This window comes from Danio rerio, chromosome 13, assembly GCF_049306965.1.
Source record: "Danio rerio strain Tuebingen ecotype United States chromosome 13, GRCz12tu, whole genome shotgun sequence".
Taxonomy (NCBI): Eukaryota; Metazoa; Chordata; class Actinopteri; order Cypriniformes; family Danionidae; genus Danio; species Danio rerio.
In genome coordinates this window covers 46,570,707-46,584,439 of record NC_133188.1, presented here as the reverse complement: position 1 = coordinate 46,584,439, position 13,733 = coordinate 46,570,707, and the positions used below count along the sequence as shown (strand labels likewise).

The 13,733-nt window shown below is 39.1% G+C and overlaps 1 protein-coding gene across 3 annotated transcripts in view; it reads right to left on the bottom strand.

Annotated features, from left to right (window-relative positions):
* The window catches only part of cdh23 (cadherin-related 23), a 473,177-nt gene that overhangs the window by 232,641 nt on the left and 226,803 nt on the right, over nucleotides 1-13,733 (bottom strand). For all 3 annotated transcript variants that reach the window (XM_073919489.1, XM_073919491.1, NM_214809.1), the window contains 1 exon segment: nucleotides 1,833-2,021. In XM_073919489.1, coding sequence (XP_073775590.1) covers nucleotides 1,833-2,021 — 189 coding nt within the window.

Sequence of the window (13,733 nt, the reverse complement as noted above, 5' to 3'; positions counted from 1 at the left end):
TTAAGGGACCAAAATTTATTGGACAATTGGCTTCTAAGTTGTTCCATGGCCACAAGTCTGTGTTATTCCCTCATTATCCCAATTACAATATAAAAGGATATAGATAAAAGGTACAGAGTTCATGCATATGAATATATTCGGGGTTGCACAGACTAATTGTGATGCTTTTTGACTTATGTCGACTAGTTGTGCTGAGCAAATCACGTAGTTTGATCTTTGCAGCTTTACACACTAAGGTGGTTCACGGAATAAAGCTGCCCTTGGATTATTTAAAGTAATTTTTTAAATGTTTTTTTTTTTCTCATGTCAGAGTCAAAGATTCACATGAACTTTGAGAAAACTTTAAATCATTAAAGAGATGGCAGTTAGTTTGCTCCATGCAAATAGCCTAAAGCAGATGCTAGCCAATCACGTTTATCCAACCCTGGAAAAGTAATGTGATTGGCTGTTGTCCTCTGCAAAGCATAAACGATGTGACATATTTTGTGAATGAACCGTGAAGCGTGCAGAAACCGTGAAGTGCACAGCTGCAGAGGTGTGACAAACTTCATAGCATGCGGTGAAGATGTGCATCGAGGAGATTTCTGATACCCAAGATGCGCTATTCATTCATTCATTTTCTTTTCGGCTTAGTCCCTTTATTAATCCGGGGTTGCCACAGCGGAATGAACCGCCAACTTATCCAGCAAATGTTTCACACAGCGGATGCCCTTCCAGCCACAACCCATTCCTTGGAAATATACATACACACCCATTTACACTTATACACTACGGACAATTTAGCCTACCCAATTCACCTGTCCCGCATGTCTGTGGACTGTAGGGGAAACCAGAGCACCCGGACCAAGATGAGCCAGTAAATGTGAAAAATGCTCAATTTGACATGTAGTGATCAAGTACGTGCAGTGATCAATGTCTTGAGTGCATTTACTCAGCAGTAAAATTAGCCCGGGTGCTAATGTTGCATAATTAATTAAATAAAAGTGTTGATAATTTATTTGTGTGCATTAAAATAAGTCATTAATAATGTTGAGCATGAGCATTTTAAAACAAGACCAAAACCATCAAATAATTGCCCCACAAATCATTGCTGTTTCTGAGCTAGTGGAGCAAAAATGCCACATTTATCGGCAGCAAACAAATTGCAGAAATTTCTAGCCTTGGGATAAACTAGTGATGAGCGATCAAGGTGAAGAAGCCAGTGATTCCAACTGACCTGGACCCGTTATTCACACACAACCGGGGAAGTGCTGACTCTAAAATGCCCAGCAAAATGTGTGGATGGCAGTGTCAAAAACTGCTTACAGATGGCAAAGAATTAGCTTCGAGTTACGCGAGCATGTTGTTGCTGACTTGAGCTTTTCTGCAGCCAGGAGAGCAGATCCACAAGACTGACTAGTTTGAAGCTTGACTGACAGCAGGTGAGAAAAGGTGACGTCCGACTGATCGGAGTCTGTTCTGGAGCTGCAGCCATGAAGGAGATCAGTGAAAAGCGGTCAGGAGTTCATGAAAACCTCTCGTAAACAGCTTCTGCTACTCGGAGGAATTTCAGGCGAAACAAAGCCAACGTGTCTGTCTGAATAATTCATGTGTGTCAGTGAAGTCATGTGAGGGGGAATACACAGATAAAGTCAAAATTATTAGCCCTCCTGTGAATTTGTGTTTTGTTTTTTAAATAATTTCCAATTCCCAAAGTTTGAAAGAGCAAGGAATTTTCTCACAGTATTTCCTTAAACATATCTAGTAAAATATTGTGTACTGTCATCATGGCGAGGATAAAAGAAATCAGTTATTAGAAATGAGTTATTTAATTGTTTGTGCGTGCTACTCACCTCGTCTTTGTCTTCCACCTGTATGTACAGAGGCAGAGCGAAGCCGACCTGTGCCAGCTCGGTGATGAGGACACGATACTCTGAGCTATTGAATCTGGGTGGATTGTCGTTTTTATCGATCAGCAGGATGGTGAAGGTGGTGGTGACGGTGGCAGAAGAGGGTGTGCGGTCATCATTCAGCTCTGTAGCCTGCAGAAAGACAGAAACACACTGCCTTAAACTGATGCTGATGTCACAACATGAAAACTGGGAGCAACCAAAGATTTTTTTTTTTTTTGTTTGTTTGTTTTTTAAACAAGGAAAAGTTACAATGAGAGAATCTCATTAATGAGAGAATGAACTATCTAAGGTTTTTTAAGGATTTTTAACATTAATCATGAGACTCTTAAATTAGGTCCTCTCTTTGGGGAATTACGCTGGAGAACATGACTGATTAGGGCTTGTTAATTTAACTCTTGTGTACTGTTCAAATTGACTACGCTTTCATTATGTTGGTGGCTGTTTTTGCCCCTTCGACTTCCTTTATAACTACATTTTTTTAAATGCAAACATATGATTGTTGGTTTTTTTTTTCTGATGTGAGGACGTCTAACATTTACTGTTGTTTATAAATCATAAAATTTTGTCCAAAATCTACAGTATGCGTGATAGATTGAGCACTGAGCAGACCAAAAACAGTCAAAAAGTGTCAAAGATGTATTTTAACAGGTAAATCCTTGTGACTGCATTTGATTGTCTGTTGCCAAAAGGGAAAATAACATAATGTCATTGAAAAATATTTAAACAATAACAATATGATTAAAAAAACATAAATGGGAGGTACAGTAAGCAAATAGGAGATACAGTAAGCAAAAGCAAAAAAATCCCTGATATTCCATAACAAGGACAAAACAAATATAAAATACAATGTGTTTGATTATCTGGCATAGACCTTTTTAAATTCCATGATATTCCAGAAAAATCTATAAGCATAGGAACTTTTACATCTTTGTTGTGACAGCTTTGTCTTCTGTTATTTTTTTGTGACTGAAGCCCCCTTTTGTTGGTCAGGCAGGTGTACATACTGTTTGTAAAACACATTTTAATAATCTTTAATAAACTTACATTTTATATAATATATTTAGCTTTCTTATAAAAATAATGTTGCCGAAAACCATAGCAGGCATAAAATGCCAAAAATGTTAGAAAAAAAAACCTCTCAAATCGCTCTAGAAAAGCTATCACTTTGTTTAAATTCAGCGTATTTAAGTAGTTTGCCACCACTTACCTAAACCAATTTTAGCAAGTCCAATGAATATTTTTTTTAGTGTACATGGTACAGTCAAATGGGAGGAAAGTAAAAACAAATAAAAATATATAAATTCTCTGACTTGAAAATCTGGAATTTAAAAAATCCATGATATTCCTGTAAATTCCATGACCTTGAACTTAACATTTACAGCTGTGTTGCACAGCTTTGTCTTCTGCTTTTTTTTGTGACTGTCTCTTTTTTTGTCAGCCAGATGTACGTACTATTTGTAAAACACACTTTAATAAACTTTGTTATATATATACATACTGCACCCAACCCAGTCTGAGCTGGGATTGAACTGGTGATTCTTTGCATGGGAGCCGGTTGCTCTAACATGGATGTCTGTAGCTAGAGCACCTTTAGAGGGCAGAGGAGTGAGGTTTACCTGCATAGCACTTCACTAGCTGACCTCTGTTACACTCAACCCCTTAAAACTCACTCACATTCCGGACGAGCCCCCATGTGTACCCGGTCTGAGCTGGCATCGAACCGGTGATTCTTTGCATGTGAGTTGGTTGCTCTAACAAGGACACTTAAGACAATGTCCTCTAGCGTCAGTCACTAGAGCAGGGGTCACCAACCCTGTTCCTGGAGAGCTACCTTCCTGCAGAATTCAGTCCCAACCCTGATCAAACACACCTGTTAACACCAATTAGTAATACCTAAAGCAGTACTTAATAATTACAAACAGGTGTGTTTAGTCAGGGTTGCAACTGAAATGTGCAGGAAGGTAGCTCTCCAGGAACAGGGTTGGTGACCCCTGCACTACAGCATCCCGGACAAGCCCCCACATGTAATCTACTGGTCGTACTGCACTCAACCTGGTCTGAGTTGGGATCAAACCAGTGATCCTTTGCATAGGATTCGGTTGCTCTAACAGGGAGGCTAAAGATCATGGCCTCTAGCATATGTCGCTAGAGCACCTTTAGAGGTCAGAGGAGTGAGGTTTACCTGCATGACACTTCGCTAGCTAGCCTCTGTTACATTCAGCCCCCCTAAACCTCACATCCCTTCCGGTATAAGACCCCACATGTTACCCAATGGTCCTACTGCACTCATCCCAGTCTGAGCTGGGATCGAACCGACAATTCTTTCCATGGGAGTCGGTTGCTCTAACAAGGAGGCTAAAACCATGGCCTCTGGCGTCTGTTGCTGCAGCACCTTTAGAGGTTTAGAGGAGTGAGGTTTACCTGCACAGCACTTCACTAGCTGGCCTCTGTTACAAATATATTAAGCTCTCTTTTTAAAAAATAACTTTCCCAAAAACCAAAGCAGGCATTCAATGTGATAAATGTAAAAAAAATAAAATAAAAAAACAATCAAATTGCTCTAGAAAACCAAAAGAAAGTCACTATAAGAGTGACAGAGAGGAGATATACGACACGAGAGAGGAAACGGATGTGATAATAGAGGGAATCTGGCAGTAAGCAGCATTAACGTTTAGTCTTCAATCTCCTCCATTTGTTCAGCTCGGGCTCTTTATTAAATCAGAGGGGAGGATTCTGGGAGAAAATCCCACAGGTCCACTGTAAGTGAGGGCACACCGGGGCCAGAGCGGAAAAAGACAGACGCAGCCAATGAGATTTAAGATGAACAAGTCTTATCGACAGGAAACAATTGCTCACAATCACTTTCTTTCTTCCCTCCTCTTTCTCTCGCCTCTGCTTTTTGAGGGATGGCGTTGGATTTAGGAAGAAATCCAAAGGAATAATGGTGTTTTGTGCAGAGGGGAGATGCGGAGTGAACTGAGGATGGAGGATCGGGTTAAACATGAATTGTGTCGTTTAACATCACCGCTCGCACATCTTTTCTCTGTCCCTCCATATAATAAATGCACTGACCTCCAAGCCCAGCGCACTCCAGCCTATCTGAGCTCTGTGAAGTTGAGAAATTAGTTTTATTACTTTTCACTCCGAATCAATAATGCCACCAATAACGGAGTGGGAGACAGAGAGAGAGAGAGAAGTTAAAATGGTAACGAGAAAAGTATATAAAGGGAGCTCGGGAGAGAGAAACAGATAATGAAAATCTATAACTTATGAATATTTTGGGAGGTTTTTCTTGCGCTCGTTTTGGTTCGGAGTTTCGCTTTTAGTGGCAAACCATTGATTTCAATTTAGAGAGCTACAGCTGTGCGGTTTATGGCTGTAAATAGAGCAGAAGAATCCAAAACGCATTTATGAAACTGTCCGGATGGGAATATATATAATATTGCAGGGGCAGAGAAAGACACAGGAATAATCACTGAACTGAACTGTGAGCAAAACTTCATTGCTGGCTTTGAAATTTGGCTGAAGCCTTTGGGAAAGTGCTGATTTAACATAATTATTAATATATTAATATTGCAGTATTGCATGAGTTTTACGCATTTATCTTTGTGCTGATGAGACCGAGCCGTTTTATTATTGAGCTATTTGTTTATGTATTCATATACAGTTGAAGTCAAAATGATCAGCCCTCCTGTGAAACTTCTTATTCAAATATTCAGAAGGAAAATTGCCGGAAAGAGGAATGGCGTGGGATGTCTACTGCGGCCAATCAGACGCTTTCACATCTGCACTGTTTATGAAAATAAACGCTTGTGAATCCTTCTCCAGAAACATTTAGCTGCTGCTTTTTAATCAGATCATGTTTCTATGTTGATTTTTAGTGCAAACTGTGGAAGAAATGATCAATAAAGTGCTTATGATAAACCACCATGCGTTTACCTGCACACTCTGTGTTCAGCTCCGTGATGCACAGGCATGTGAAGGAGCGCTCCGGTCAATCAGATTTGAGTAACCCACAACACTTCTTTCGTTTTAAGAAGTATCTCACAAGCTGCAGCACACACTAAAATGTACATCTTGAAAGTGTTCCTTCATATCATCAGCATTTGTATTGTAGTCACATGCGTAAACAAAGCTGTTTTTAGCTGCGGTTAGCGCCTCTGCCTTTGGATGGTAACGTTTTCGGTCAGTCTCTGGGACAAGTTTAAAACAAAAGTGAAACCATCAACTCCCTTTATGTTTACAAATACAATCTGGGCTAATTAGAGGTCATTTCTGGTTAATGATGTAAGAATTTAACTGCATTTTGGAATGGATGTGTGAATGAATGGCGCATATTTGAATATACCAGTAAAGTCGTTCCGGAAATTTCTGTATAATTACCATTATCACTGTGTGAAAGGAGCAAATGACTTACCTAATTAGTCTAATTTGCCTAATAAACCTAGTTAAACCTTTAAATTGAATTTCACTTTAAGCTGAACACTTGTATCTTGAAAAATATCTAGCAAAATATTATGTACTGTCATCATGGCAAAGATAAAAGAAATCAGTTACTAGAAATCAATTAAAATTATTATGTTTGAAATGTCGAAAAATATATATTTCTTCTAAACAAAAATTGGGGGAAAAATAAACAAGGAGCTAATAATTCAGGAGGGCTAATAATTCTGACTTTAACTATATACTATTGTGTGATTGTGCTAAAAGAAAGCACTGCAGACTTTAAGGTTTGTGCAAATCTAGAGACACCAGCAGCAGCTCAATGGGGTCTTATCAGAGCAGAGGCGATAATGATGGCTATCATGACGAGTGTGTCAAATCCAGAGGAATAATGACAGAAATCTGCAGAGGCTCAAATCTCCACCAATCTTTTGGAAACAAAATCCCACACACAGCACTTTCAGGTCATTTTCAGCTCAGTTTGAATAAAGCTCTAACCTAACATAAATATAAATATATATATAGCACCATATATACACATTAGAGAATTCTCTGGATTTACGGTTTGGAGTAAAATTGTTTTATTCTATTTTTTTTTCTATAAACAGAGTTCCCACTTTTTCATGAACACCAAATTCAAGGACTTTCAAAGACTTTTTAAATCACAAATAATTTCATATTGAGCACCTTAATTTACACTCCCAGCGGATATAGCGGCACAAGCAAGCCATGACAGTCCTTCCTGTACTCAACATTTCACTTACACTTAATATTCACATTAAAGGGTCTTAGTAAGGATGATGTTTCGAATGTGTCATTTTTAAAAAAGGTTAACCGTCATGTTCAAAGAACTTTAATACAATTAAATGAATTAAATACTGTAATATTCAAATGCGGGTTCTGAAATATTGATAAAATGCATTATTTTTCAAAATTCTTCTATTTAAATGAAGAATTTCCTATTTTTTTTTTTTTGTTCAGTTTTTGAAATCAGCACAGTACAATTGTTAAAGTAACACCATCAATTTTTAATTCAAGCACTTTCCAGGCCTTGAATTCATTCATTCATTTTCCTTCAGCTTAGTCCCTTACTTATCAGGGGTTGCCAAAGCAGAAAGAACAGCCAACTACTCTAGCATATGTTTTTACGCAGTGGATGCTCTTCCAGCCGCAACCCAGTACTGGGAAACACCCACACACTCTCACATTCACACACATACAACACAGTCAATTTAGTTTAGTCATTTTACCAAGAGCAAATGTGTTTGGACTGTGGGGGAAACTGGAGCACCTGGAAAAAAAACACGCCAACAATATGAAAACATGCAAACCCCACACAGAAATGCCCACTGACCCAACCAAAACTCGAACCAGTGACCTTCTTGCTGTGAGGCAACAGTGCTAACCACTGAGCCACCATGTCACTCGTCTGCAATTTATATTGTGATATAAATTATAACTTATAAGACTTATTGGAAATAAACTATTTTAGATTGAGATTATTTTTGTAGGAGAGTATCTGCATGTAATATAATATAATGAACAAAGTAGAAGCATATTACAACATTTGAATGGGAGTGGGCGGTCTAACAATGAGTACGTTTACATGGACACCAATAATGTGATTAAAACAACACTCTGATTAAGAGTCTATTATGTAAACAGATTTTTAATTAATTAAATCCAATTAAGGTCATAATTGAACTAAAGAGAAATGGCATTAAAACAAGTGGAGTATGCAGATTTTAGTCGCATTATTGAAGTGCAGTACAGACATGTAAACATCTTAATCGAACTTTTACCGTCATGTAGGACCTAACACACACACACACACAGCTGTTTGACCCTCTTTACACCTACCGTGTCAGTGCAGACCACAGACACCTGCATCGAGAAATGCAGAGGTTTTTTTCTTCCATTCAGCATGAGGTATAAACTTTCATTAAAACAACACTCTTCCAGCAGCTCATAGTTGCATTCAAAACCTTGTTTTTCACGGGGGGCATGCATGAAATGTTCCAGAATAAAAGTGAAAGTGCCAAACTGCAGTTAAAGTCGACAAACTAAAAATGAAACACCCAAAATTACATGAAACTCCGGAGTAAATGTGGATACCGTGGTGACACAATGACATTAACCGAATTATGTGCTACATGTAAAAAGAGATCATGAAAGAAACATTCAAAACCTCATGTAAACACCTTAATCATATTATTGTCTTAATTAGATTAAGACAAATAATTCAATTACTGATGTCCATGTAAACGTAGTCAATATAGCATTTCCAATAAACAGAGCAAGCAAGCAATCAAGCAAACAAGCAAGAAAGAGAGCATGTGCATCCACCGTGGTGCTGTGTGTCGATTGTTATAGACTGTTGGACTCAGTAGCATCCAGCTGGGTGTTTTTTGGGAGGCATATTTACTCGCTATACATTTTACAATCTTCCTTGGCCCAATATGTACCTACTATAAAGCCATAAACCTCACCGCAGTTCACTGTTTAAGGCGGCACTCATGTCGACATTTAGCCTGTAATCCTTGCACAACCTACACTTTTGGTAGTATACCCAATTTTAACGTGAGATTTTGGAATTCAGATCTAAATTTAGTGGGAACGAGTAGACAACGGGGCAAGTTGGGCACCGGGGGAACAAAGGTTGAATATACAGCGGGAGCGGTCAGGTGTGGAATAAAACCTGGCGGGAGCAGGACAAAAAATTCAGTCCCATGCAGATCTAATTTAGAGTCAATTTGAAAATCGCAATTTGTTATTAAAATAAATGTGTTATTATTAGTTTATATTGAAAATCAACAATATTCCACCAAATACTGATTAAATTAGCAGGTTAACACAAGAAACTGCTCTAAGACTCACACACGTGGTCTTTATTAGGAAAAAAATGCTCTAAGCTCAAATCTGTCTGCTCCTCTTTCTATTCCTTCACTTTGTTCTTTTTCTTCCTTTCCTTCTCTCTCATCTCCTTGGCCATTCAGCCTGAAGAGGAGGCAAAGGTGCGCGTGTCTGAGAGAATATTTCAGGAGCCTGAAGGCCTCCACTAAACTGAGCTCTCAGAGATGATGAGACAGAAACAAAGACTTTCCCTGGCTGACTGGCTGAGGTCTAGAGGGACAATCAAACACACACACAGAAACGCACAACTGTTCTGGAACTGCCAGTGGGACACAGAGATAACGATGACATCACACACATTGGGTTTTAATGCTTTATGGGGGCTTTATACGACAATGTTTATACTGTACAAACCACATATTGTGTTACCTAACCCTAACCTCCCAAACATCCCTCACAACATACTTAATTCTACATTATTTATAAACAGTTTTCCTCATGGGACCCAAGAAACGTCCTTACAAGGTCAAAAATTACTTGTATTACATTACTTGGGGGAACATTTGGTCACCACAATTTAGTAACTACCAGGACCACACACACACACACAGGGCATCTGTTGCATGGACACTCTTTCCAACAGGCTACAACAGCAGCAAGAATTATTAGAGCAGCACTGGACATGAATCTACATCCAGAGCTGGAGAGAATTCAATCCAGACCCATTTCTATGTCATACATCAAGAGCAAAAATTGGGGATGTAAGGGATTAAAAGTGTAGAATTAGTGCTTGATGTCTTTTCGGTGATGGCCTGCAATGAATCTGTAGGTGATCTTTAAAACTTCTCATAATGATGTTTGTCATAATCGGATGACACTCCTCACCACAGCGAGAATTATTTGAATGCATGAGGATGTCAGTTTTCAAAAAAAGATGATTGGACAGAGTTGTTCATTCTGCTGCAATCCAGCACAAAACTGAGTAACACTTAATGTTGATGGTCCATTTGAGTATTAGTAGACTGTCTGCTTAATATCTTCTGATCCTGCTACTTCAACAGACATTTAACTGACTATAAGAAACTTTGCATGTACATGTCACCTTAGACTAACCCTAACCCCAACCTAACAGTCTACTTATAATTGAATAAGTATTAGTTGGCATGTAGATTCAATGTAACCTAAATTCAACAAACGGACCATCAAAATAAAGTGTGACCCAAAATTGTTCTGTTTTAGCTTAGTGATTAGAGTTGGAGTCTTGGAAATATGGAAATTTTAAACAACACAATGAAAACTTTTGGTAGCAGATGAAATACAGTGTTAATTCTCACATTAGACTGCTCAGTATTTCCTTCTTGATTTAAGTATGCGCATGTTTATTAAAACATGTTTAGTTATAATCATTTTTTACAAACCTTTGACATTGATGAAATTCAGATTAGGACATTTGAATTGAGACTTTGAGAATACCTGCAAAAGACTACTGTAATAGATTTGTGTTCATTCATTTTGAGGGGAAAACATGAACCAACATCCTCAGCTTCAATGTAAGCAACATCGGTGTTCATGTGATCAGTCACTAAAACACTTGAACTTACACTTGAGTGGAACTCCTCATCAATAGGCTGCACATTTCTTATACATTACTTTCGAAACATGCACAGCAAGCTTTCAGTGCAATTTGAAGTGTTTTGCATGTTTCTAACAGCCACACAATGAAAGCTATACATGTTGAAAGCTCCAGGGTCAGAGAGACCTTTTCACACAATGATCCTGAGATGCTCAGTGTGGGTAAATGGCTCGATAAATTACAGTCACACTCCGCAAACATTTACTGTAAAATCAATACTGCATTTGGCAGAGATCCCAATGAGTTCAGCGCAGGCGACGAGAGGCTGCCCGCAACCACTACATGAGAATTTCTGGAAACAGATGTTACGAATTAAATTAAAAATCCTTAATCAAAAAGAGATGTAACCAAAAACGTAACAAAATAACAGGGATTAAAAATATAATCCCTGGTGCCCCCGCGCTCTCTCTTCCCAAAATATACCAAAAACACAACCACTAAGAATTAACAAGAAAATATGATTTATTTACAGAAAATAAGGAGCAAAAATAACATCAGGAGGGGTTCAGCCAAAATAAATAACAATAAACCAAGCTATCTAAATTAGATTAAACTTCCCTAGAAAACAAATAAAATAAAATACAGAAAACTTACCTCCCTACTAACAAACACAGGAGAAAACGAAAATAACAAATAAGGCACCAAACCTCCCTACATGCTCCAAGCCCGACAGGGAGACAAACCGGGTTTCAATCGCCGGTTAAAAATTTAACACAACGGCATCTCAATATACATTCAAACACTCATGGAATCACGTTCTCCACTGAGTACAAGCGGGGAAGATCGAGAGAGAGCGGGGAGCCATCGAACCCATGCTCTCTGCAGGTTTTTATAGCCACCGCCAATCCAAGCGCCAATCATGGTCCGTCCCAAAGTAATCCGCTGCACCTGCGAATACTTAGAGTGAGAAAGAGAGAGAGAGCGAGAGAAAGAGAAAGAAAGAGCGCGAGAGCGCAAGAGAGAAACCACACACAAGCCTACACTACACTACTCGTAACACCTCCCCACCAAAAAGATGCAAACAAGCAGTTTGTATCTACCCAACAACTTAAACCTCAACTTCAGCACCATGAACTCTGGACAGCGCATCCGCAACCACATTTTGCGAACCTTTCTTATGCCGTATATCCAAATTAAATTCCTGGACTTCCAAAGACCATCGCATTAATCGCTGATTTGAATTGCGCATCCTATCCAAAAAAACAAGAGGATTATGATCAGTGTACACACGAATTGGGAACGAACTTCCACCCAAATAAATCTCAAAATGTTGCAACGCTAAAAGTAGTGCTAAAGCCTCCTTCTCGATCGTACTATATCTGCGTTGACATGCTGTAAATTTTTTTGAGAAATAGCACACTGGATGATCAATACCCATCTCACTTTCCTGAATTAGAACAGCTCCAGCCCCAGTAGCAGAAGCATCCACTTCCAATTTAAAAGGACGCTCAAAGTCCGGTGCTGAAAGAATAGGAGCGTTACACAGCAAATCTTTTGCTGCTCGAAAAGCCTGATCACATGCATCAGACCACACAAAAACTCTTTCGGTGCTCAGAAGATCAGTTAGTGGAGACACAACACTAGCAAAGTTACGGCAGAATCCTCTGTAGTATCCTGACATACCCAAAAATCTACGCAACTCTCTTTTATTCCCTGGCACTGGGAATTCCACAATAGACGCAATTTTTGCATCAACTGGACACACATGTCCCTGACCTACCTTTTTTCCTAGGTACACTACGGTGGCCTTGGCGAATTCACATTTAGCTAGATTTAAAGTTAGAGAGGCATTAACCAGACGTGCAAATACTTCACGTAAAGAAACCATATGCTCCTCCCAGCTAGAAGAATAGATCACAATATCGTCGAGATAAGCTTCGCATTTCTCAACACCACTTAATACGATGCGCATTAATCGCTGAAAGGTTGACGGTGCGTTGCGCATCCCGAAAGCCATTACGGAGTATTGCATAAAATCGTCAGGGGTCACAAAAGCTGAAATTTCCGAGGCTCGTGACGTAAGTGGAATTTGCCAATACCCTTTAAGAAGATCTAATTTTGTCACAAACCTGGCAGGACCGACTCGATCTATGCAATCTTCCATACGTGGCAATGGGAATGAATCGGGCTTCGTAACCGCATTGACTTTCCGATAGTCAGTGCAGAAACGAACCGACAAGTCAGCCTTGGGGACTAATATACAAGGTGAACTCCATGCACTCAAACTGGGACTTGCAAAATGATTTTGCCGCAAATACTCAACCTCAGCTTTCATCAAGTCACGTTTTTTCGGATTAAGACGATAAGGATGTTGTTTTATCGGTCGTGCGTCACCAACATCTATATCATGTGTAAGCACAGTGGTTTGGGAAGGAATGTCACTAAAGAGAGAGCGATGATTTTCAAGTAACTCAACAATATCGCTTTTTTGATCTAAAGATAAATAACTTAAATGCGAATCCAAGTCATTTAATATAACAGAATTTGTCAAACGACCGCAGGGTACAGAGAAATCCTGTTCAATCTCATCAGCTACACAGGACGCAACTAAACTTGATTTGACAGCAGGTAGATGAGCATCACTTTTCACATAAGCCTTAAGCATATTGACATGGACCATACGAGATTTTTTTCGCCGGTCAGGAGTGCAAACTAAATAGTTAGTGTCAGACAACTTCTTGGTCACCATGTATGGACCTGAAAACTTTGACTGTAAAGCCGAGCCTGGCGTAGCCAGCAACACCAAAACTGAATCACCCGGCTGGAATGAACGAGACACACTTTTGCGATCATAACGCACTTTCATTTCAGCCTGAGCCTCAGCTAAATTAATCCTTGCTTTTTCACAAGCATTACGAAGACGTTCCCTAATTGAATTCACATATTCAGATACAGGTACCATTTGTTTATTG